Source organism: Helianthus annuus, chromosome 4, assembly GCF_002127325.2.
Source record: "Helianthus annuus cultivar XRQ/B chromosome 4, HanXRQr2.0-SUNRISE, whole genome shotgun sequence".
In the NCBI taxonomy this organism is placed as follows: Eukaryota; Viridiplantae; Streptophyta; class Magnoliopsida; order Asterales; family Asteraceae; genus Helianthus; species Helianthus annuus.
The window spans coordinates 20,158,802-20,168,172 of NC_035436.2; the positions used below are offsets into that span (position 1 = coordinate 20,158,802).

A 9,371-nucleotide genomic window follows, 5' to 3' on the forward strand; every position below is an offset into this window, starting at 1 on the left:
AGTTTTAAATAGGCCTAAAATATAAGTTTATGTTTTATATGGTTTCTATTTTAAAAGACATATTTCGTGCGAAGTGTGAGAAGACATAGGAATTGACATGTAGACATGATGTGTGGGTGCAAACGAGCCGAGCAAAAGCTTGACCAGACTCGGGCTCGGGCTCGAGCTCGATTCAAACTTTGTTTTCAAAGCTTGAGCTCGGCTTGTTGGTATTTTCTCAAGCTCAAGCTCGGTATTATTTATTAATTAATATATTAAATAAAAAATATTAATAGATTTTTTAGGCTCGCGAGCTCGATAAGTGAAGCTCGAGCTCGTTTACTAAATAAGCTTATTTTTAGGTTCAGGGTTGGATCGTAAACAAGTTTAAATAAACTTGGCTCGACTCGTTTACCATATGGCTCAACGAGCCTGACAAGCTTCACATGCCAGGCTCTCGAGCTCGGGCTCGATAAACATACGAACTTTTATTTTAGGCTCAAGCTCGGCTCGGGTTAAATAAGGCTCGGCTCGTTTCGAGCTTTTTCTCGAGCCGCTCGACTCGTTTGCACCCCTTAGGTGAGGTGATGGCCCCCGGTGACGTGGCCGCTTACATGGCAGACTATCACCAAGTGATGGACCACTACCACACTCACCAGGAGAAAGGTAATCCGGTTTTGCAACCGAATTTGTGACCGGTGGTTATTTTTTTTGTCCAAAATTCGATGTTTTGTGTTTAATTTTCTAATAACTTCCAAATTTTGAAATATCTAAATATTCATATAATAGTTCACAATAATTAACCTCCAGAAGCATAAAACAATAAGATAAAGTTGTTTTCGTGGAATATAATGAAATTGGAATTTGCGATGGAACTAAAATTTGATTTGGAATTTATGTGTGTTTGTTTCATAGAGCGGAATGAAATGTGGATAGAATTCAAATGCATATTCCATTTCTTACGTTGTTTAATTCCAATTCATTTTTTATCGAAACCAACAAAGAAATTAAATCAGCATTCCAATTACATCAAGATTTTATTTCATTCTATGAAACAAAGACTACCTAACTATCTAATCATCCATAATATAAATATCAAATATATGAGTTATACGAACATAATAGAAGGAAGGGTCCCGGTCTTGCAATAAGACCACATGTAATTGGGCGTTTTGCCCATGTTTAACGCCATAAAACGTCGGTGACACCATATTACACCAGGGCATTATGTTGGCATGAAGGGACATGGGCGTTTTCCAATAACACTGCTTTTGGCTTAAAATCTTTGAACAAAAATCAGATTACTTAATATTCATTCAGTACACATTCTGATGTGACGGAAAATGTATTTAAAGGGCTTTAGCAATTATGCATGTCTTTTAACATCTCAGACGCTTATTCTTATGCTATTTAGAACAACTTTATTGTAATTCCTAAATGATAATTCTTTAATTATTCAAGTGGTATTGTATTATTGGATAAGTAAATGATGATTCGTTTCCATGAAATGTTTTGAAACTTAAAAAAATATATATTCTGGAACAAAGGTGTTCCGACATTAACAACTAATATCCTACATAAAGCATATAAGATGCATGAATAGCAAACATGTTTCTGTAGGCTTCACAAATAGGTTATACTAGTGAAATTCTTCGCGCTGCGTGGCGGGGAATTCGAACGTTATCGATTTATTTTGTTTTGTAGCGGCATAAGCACGATACCCGTTCAGTTCGTTACTTACCGGTGTTTTACCCGTAAATACCGGTACCATACTGGTTGGTTATCAAAATTAAAAATTTAGAAGCAGAGAAAACAACGTAAAAGTGAAAAAAGAAGAATGAATAAATCATGGAAAATATTATTAAGAATAATAGATACTCAAAATTTTATTTAGTAGCTGGTATGATTTTAACCAAATGCTTCCTTTTTGATGCTGCACTTATGCCCAGCTATGATTTTAACCAAAACACTAACTTCTAAATTCCATAACTTTCGACCTACATATCCAAATCACATGATTCTTGTTTCTATGCGACCGTAATTTAATTACGGATCCATTTATCACCTCGGGTCGCATCAATAGCTGATTTATAAGCAAACGGCTTATAAATCCCTTTATACCATTATTCGACCCGTTTAATCCTACTAGTTTACCTTCATTATAAATAACTCCTTCGTTATACTAAAAATAACACTTACCTTAATACTCTCATTCATTACATAATCCTTGCATAATTTTTCCACACTCATAAATATTAAATTCTACATGCGTACTAAGAAGTGAATCGGAATCACTTACCTCGTGCGTCCGAGTTCGTGCATAGCTTCCGTATTTACCTTTGACCCATTGCCCTTCCATGCTCGTGTCCATGTTGACATGGCTCCTACGCTTTCAGGTTATCATAAACACATTCTTGTTAGCATACACCATTGTACTTGATAACGAGCATACATTTGCATAATTTCATATTCAACTTGCATTAATCATTCATAACAAGCATACAACATGTACCCGATTTCACATCCTTTCAAACCCATATAATCCATCATGTCATTCCATTTATCACATATTTATATATCATGTACCATACGATTATCTATAATTTTATAATCACAACAACAAGTCTAGCCATGTTCCTTATGCGTAGTTGACTTTCAGAGTCAACGATTTATCATTTTAACTTTCGGCTTAATCTCATATACTCATGACATCATAATAGGATGTTTTGGGGCGTCCGTTTATTGTACTTATGAGCTTGCAAAAATTACAATTTTTTTATGTGACGTGCCCCTCGGAGGGGTTATCCTTGTGTTAAATTTTTAGAGTCTAACTATCTACCAAAAAATTATAAAAAATCGTTTACTAAGCTGCAATCAGATTCGTCACTTCTGACTGCAGCTTACGGAAAAATTCATTTAAAATTCCTCGTTTATCCGATTGACGAAATTCCAGTTGGAGATTTTTGGAATCACCTGAAGCTACCTACAGTAAAAATTTTTGGAATCACCTGAAGCTACCTACAGTAAAAAACTGAGATCATAACTCAATTTCCTAAATTGAGTTATGACATTCGTAATGGGCTGCAAATTCTGCCAGAAAACGCAGCCTGAACCTTTGATACGGAAAAATTCATAAAACGTTCATTTTTCGTTGAAAAAATGCAATTCCAGTTGGGTTTGTAAGGTTTTTCCTGGGAGTTCATCACAAACTCAATAAACATCGGTTTTTGACAAGATTTGACATAGTTACAGCCGATTACATTCGACTGTAACTTTCTAGACAAATTTAGTTTTCATCAAATCTTTTCTAAATATCTCTCATTCTAACTTCACCTAAACATTTCATCATACACCTTGTGTGCATACCACCAATAAAGCACATGATACAAGTACCATAGTTCATTCATAATTCATCAATTACAACAAGAATCAACTTAAGTACACACTATAATCTTCCTATCTAACAATAATTCATTACATACAACATATACATCAATGATTCAAGCTAGGTTTTAACATGGGTGCAATCTCTTATGTCATCATCTTCATCACTAGAAGTGGGTTTCAATTCTAATAATCCTATTACTCAAAATCTTTCACAACACATGTTCCATATAAGAATTATATCACATATTCATGCTCAATTTCGCATAAATTCACGGATTAATCATAACCTATATCATCAAACATCACCAAAACATAAAATTTAACTTACTTGGTGTGAAGAATACTTGAATGATCATAAATCCTAGTTCATGCATCAGATTTGACCCCAATTTCCTTGTCAATTTGAAGGTTCTTGTGAATTAGGGTTTACACCCTTTTCTCCTGCCTTATTCGATCGACCAAACACGCACACCTAGTGTGTGTGTGTTTTAACTTTCTTTTTATTCTTTAATTTAATCTCAAGTTTCCACTTTGGCAACCTTAGTCCCTCAAGTTTATGACACCATCATAATTGCCACTAATTTCATTCCTTTACTTATCTTGTTAGGTATTTAACTAAGTTTAATAACCTAGTTATTATATTTCATTTAATTAAACATGGTGACATTCCTACGAATTTAATAATTCGAGTTTTGGGGTGTTACATAGACCTACTTATATTCATTATTATACTCATACGTTTTATTTTCACACTTATACTCATACTTGTATTCATACTTATACTTATACGCATACTCATATTCATACTTGTATTCATACATTCGTACCTATACGTGAGCATAACCTGAGGGGTTCACTCACGTTGGTCCTACATACTTAAACATAAACATGCTTATATACTACATTCTATACGTACACATTCTTATTTTTAAATTTATGTACACCTTAATTCGTACGCAACTAGTACAAGCTATGTGGATCACGCGACAATCAGTAAAATCACGGGTGCACACGGGATTATAGTGATAGGTGCATGAGAATCATAGAGTGTACTACTGTGTATGGTAAGACACGGAACGTAACATGACACCGAATAAGAAACAGACATAGCATGGTTAAAACATGGTGCATACGCCGCTGGTACTTCCTATATATAAGTGTTTTCACCATGTTACCAAACTTCCGTAAAACGTGCCATGAGAAATTCGGTGTTTTGCAGACCTATTTAGACCTAATATACAAACGTTAACAACTCACAAACGCATCGCTAAATGCACAATATCCGATTATCCACGGCGAGACCTCATTCCTAACACAACGCCTTCGTTTGTCCAATACACCTACCATTCTTATACTCGCATTCGTTTACTAGATCGATCATTCACCCTCGTACCTCCGTTATTCCTTGTCTTATATACAAACCTCGTTTACAATCAAATCTGTATACCCGTTCGAATCCTAAAATACTTTCTTGCTTTTCAAACTATCTTTCATTCTTGTTATGTGCAAACACACTTAGTTGGCCGTTACCTCCAAAACCGTTTATTTAAAATACTCAACTTTCTCGTTTATCACCAATAATCAAATTATTTACAAAAACTGAGATTTATCAATACTCTTTGAAATCAATAAAATTGTCTTACAACTTACAACGCGGCCACACTTTCCATTGAAATACTTACCGTTTTATACGGAAGTTTTTGGATATCATATTTTAACTTACACTTAAACTTTATTCTTAAATACACAAACATTCCTTATACATGCATGCACACTTGTTACTTGATACTTCAAACTTGGGGTTATACGTTTTGTGTTAGACTTATCATTAACTTCGTACGAGCCTATCCTTGACATATATAGCGCTAAAGGATTAACGCGCCGCCTGTAAACTTTGGGTTATGTTAAGATTTTATTGCGTCTCATCATTGGTTTGATTAGTTAAACACATGCCAATTATTGTTTATCTTGTTTCAGTAGCTTGCCATGTGGAATTGTTTACAACTTGTTTTTATGCTATGTATGAAAACCTGTATATTCGCCAATACATCTTTGTATTGAACTATGCTTTTAAAACATGTTGCAGGTTTTGAGATGATGTTGATGATGCATGGAACATAATAGGATGCTTGGATACACATTTAAAATTTTGTATTCTTATTGTATTGTCATTCTTGTATTTCAAGTTGTTGTATTTGATTCCAACCTTTGTAATTGACTTTTAGAAATGAAATGAAATCCATTATTTAATTATTGTCACTAATAGTGTTATGAAGCCTCTTGAAAATCTTGTTTTCGTCTCACTCCGATGTTTCCGCCATCGGTTGGGGTGTGACACAATGGACACAGACTTCGAACGGTTATTAATCCATAAGAAGCTCAAAGATTTGATTTCTCCGATAATCTTCTCGATCTTTATCGGCTCATTGTGAAAGCATAAATTATTCCATGCCCACCAAATACTCCAGCAAGCAACTAAAATAATGGATTGGATAATTTTCCTCCTATGGTCACCATTTCCAGCCTACTTATGAACCTCTAAAAGATCATGCACCGAAAAGGCAAAAACTGGAGGAATGTTGCACCATCCGATAATGTTTTGCCAAATAATGGAGGCGACACAACAAGATGTAAATATGTGTTTGTAAGTGCAGTTCCTGCCGGGTAACTGTCGCTTATCAGTTCTGGTCAACCAAAGCAGAAGTCCAAGTTAAAGTCAACCATAACGAAGAATTCAAGACCACATGAAGACCATGCATTGATCAAGGGAGAGTTGTTAATGCACTTTGGGTGAAAAGTGCATGCCTTCCAATTATTAGGGTCTTTATTGTACATGTCTTGAAAGTTAGTCCAAGGTTTATCCTTGGACAACTTGTCCAAGTTTTAGGAGAACTTTTGTCTGAGTTTTATGTTTTGGGCAAAAGTCAGAGCTTTGTGTAGATTGTGTTGTCCGAACTTTAGTCCCTAGTCTATATATATGTGTTGTATAGGATTAGGGCACAGACAGAGAAACACAAGAACAACAACGAGTGAAAGAAAAGAAGCTTTGTGCACCTCTCCAGAGAGACTATGTGTTAGTGAGAGAAAGCTAGGGTTTAGATCTTTGTGATCTAAATCCAGCTTGTAGATGATGTATACTCCTTTGGTTTGTGTAATCTGTGATGACTGATTCATCAATAAAGAGATTCATCTTCTACATATTTCTATCTTGTTCATATTTTGTTCTTCATGTCTTGAAAGTGCAATGTTTGATGTTCGTCATCGATCCGGTGCTTTCACAAGTGGTATCAGAGCATGGTTACCGATTCGGAATGGTCTAACCGCCTTCCTAATCACCATTGCTCTTGATTTGATGTTTGTTTCCGCCAAACATCTTAAAGACTTGAAGATTTTGCAGAAAAGTTGAAGAAAATGAAGCTGTTCGTGGTTGTTTTGTTCTCCAAGTTGTTGCAGATCTGAGGTTTGATCCAAAAATTGCTCTGTCCGAGTTTTTTTTCTTAGTGTTAAACCCGTCTGAGTTTAAAACTCTGTGTTTGTGTTTCCGGGGTTTTGGTGAACTAGTGTGAAGTCACACTAGGGAGAAAGTCCGGAGACTTGTTTCTTCTGAGCTTCAGCATGTCTGAGTTTTCATTTATCTGTTCCGAGTTTTTACCGTACTGTCCGACCTTTGGAAAATGTTGAGGCTCCGAGTTTTTAACGGGTCCGTGCTTTTAAATGTTCCAAGTTTTAAAAAGCATAATATTCCGAGTTTTGATAACTGTGTGTTAACTTGAGTCTCTCCGAGTTTTAAAGGTAAAATATAGTTCTGAGTTTTGACAAATGTGAAACAAGCGAGTTTTGTTACTATTCCGAGTTTTTGAGTATGTGTTCAGAGGTTTTGAACGTTCACTACACTTGTCTCTGAGTTTTACACTTGTCTCCGAGTTTTTGAACGTTCACTCATTGTTGTTCAGTTAACAAAATTCTGCACAGGTCAACGGTCCAAGTCCGAGTTTTTGCAGTGGATCTGAGTTTTAAGTTGCTAGGTAATTCCGAGTTTCAAACAGCTCTTTGAAGCGTGTCTCCGAGTTTTTAAATGTAAATTATTCCGAGTTTGGTACTTGTTCAGAGTACTATTCAGAGTCTTATTTACTCCGAGTTTTGCAGAGTCTCAATGTAGTTCCGAGTTTTGCAATCTTCTCATTGTCCGAGTTTTAAACATACAGTTCATCATGTCCGAGCTTTTAAAACAGTGAACGCCTGTCCGAGTTTTTAAACAAGAAACAATCTTGTCCGAGCTTTTGTCTTCAATGTTCTGATTTTGATTTTTAACTGTTGTTCCGAGTTTTGGTCTAAAATCGGTTATGTTCTAATTTATTAAACTGTTTAAAAGCTTTTTAATATGTCCGAGTTTTTTTTTGAAAGTTCCATATATTCCGAGTTTTGACACATGATGTTGTTTCCGAGTTTATGCGTTTATATGGTCCGAGTTTTTCAAACAGTTTAAAACAGGTTAAAAACAGATTAATGTCCGACTTTAACCTGTAAAGAAAACTTCGGAGTCAACTGGTCCGAGTTTCACAGTTAATTCTGCTTGTTTTGATTTCACAATCTGTTCCGAGTTTAATTCTGCTAAAAAATCGGATCTGTTCCGAGTTTCTTTAGCAGTTTTGTCCGAGTTTTTAAACAAGATAAAGGTTCCGAGTTCTTTTTGGTTCTCCGACTTTTGCAGTCAATCAATGTTCCGCGTTTTGTTGAACTGGTCGAAGCTTGTAAACAAAAACTGTTGTCTCCGAATTTTTATGAAACAGCTTTTGAGATCCGAGTTTTTGGGTCCGAGTTTTGATACAGTTTAGATCTCCGGGTTTTGAAGGCTATGTATGTGTCTCCGAGTTTTGAAGGCTGTGTATACATTTTCCCGAGCTTGCGAAGATCGTACAAGACAATATTCTTTACGCCAAGGCAGTGAAGCTCATGGGTTACCGCACAAACGCTGCAAAACTTGATTTCTCCGAGATATTGTCGGAAGAGGTTGAAGCGGAGTTAAAAGAGGCTGCTGTAGTTTCTATGGGAACTGAAGTCAGTGAACTTGATTTGATTAATATTAAGGATCTGTGTGATCAAGTGTTATCTCTTTCAGAATACCGTGCACAATTGTACGATTATTTAAAGAGCAGGATGAATACTATAGCTCCAAATCTGACCGCTATTGTCGAAGAACTTGTCGGCGCTCGTCTTATCGCTCACGGAGGCGTTGAAGGTTGTAGATGCGGTTGCGTTTTACAAAGCTGCGTTTGGTGCTGAGGAGGTGAATCGTGTGAATCATCCGAAGCGGAAGGCTGATCAGGAGCTTCCTGTTCTGATTTCTGCTGAGATTAAGCTCGCTAACTCGAGTTTTCTTGTTTCTGATGTTTCTGAGGATTCTACCGCTACTGATAAAGCGGTGGGGTCTGGACTGGTTTTCTGCCTAGAGACCGAGGACATTGAAGCTGTTGTGGACGCAACAATTAAGGCTGGTGCAGTTGCCGATGGTGAAATTAGCGAGGGTGAAGGTGCGTGCTGTGGTGGGCGCGTTGGTAAAGTCAAGGACCCGTACGGCGTCGTCTGGGCAATCTGCACTCATATTGCTAAAAAGTGTGGTGACGTGGAGGCTTAAGGAACGTTGGATTTGATCTGCTGTTGGTTTTTGTTTTTAGGATGCTTTTTAATTCAAAGAAATGGGTTTTGTTTCCGCCGGATGTGGTGCCACCCGGGGTGTACCCGAGCTCAGATGGTGCTGAGGTGGCGTGCCCTGTGTCGATAACCGAGTGGTTCATGAACTTCTATGAGTCGACTAAAACATGGAAAAAGAAACATGTTGAGTGTGTCTGCAAAGCGGGTGAAGTGATTTTTGTGCCTAATGGATGGTGGCATTTGGTTATAAACCTCGAAGATTCTATCGCGATTACACAGAATTTTGCTAGCAGAAGAATTTTATTAAATGTGTTGGATTTTTGTATGGTTTACAAAGAAAAAGGGGGAGTAAA

At 36.6% G+C, this 9,371-nt stretch overlaps 1 protein-coding gene across 1 annotated transcript; it reads left to right on the forward strand.

Annotated features, from left to right (window-relative positions):
- The first annotated feature begins 8,319 nt into the window (after positions 1-8,319).
- LOC110901523 (uncharacterized protein At5g48480-like) lies at positions 8,320-9,058 on the forward strand. The gene is made up of 2 exons (XM_022148346.2): positions 8,320-8,469; positions 8,564-9,058. The coding sequence occupies exons 1-2, from the start codon at positions 8,320-8,322 to the stop codon at positions 8,999-9,001; spliced, it is 588 nt and encodes a 195-aa protein (XP_022004038.1). The 3' UTR covers positions 9,002-9,058.
- Positions 9,059-9,371: the final 313 nt, after the last annotated feature.

Coding starts and splice junctions, on each gene's coding strand:
- LOC110901523 (XM_022148346.2), top strand. CDS start 8,320: ATGGGTTACCGCACAAACGCTGCAAAACTTGATTTCTCCGAGATATTG. Junction 8,470..8,563: donor TTAAGGATCTGTGTGATCAA/GTGTTATCTCTT, acceptor CTATTGTCGAAG/AACTTGTCGGCGCTCGTCTT.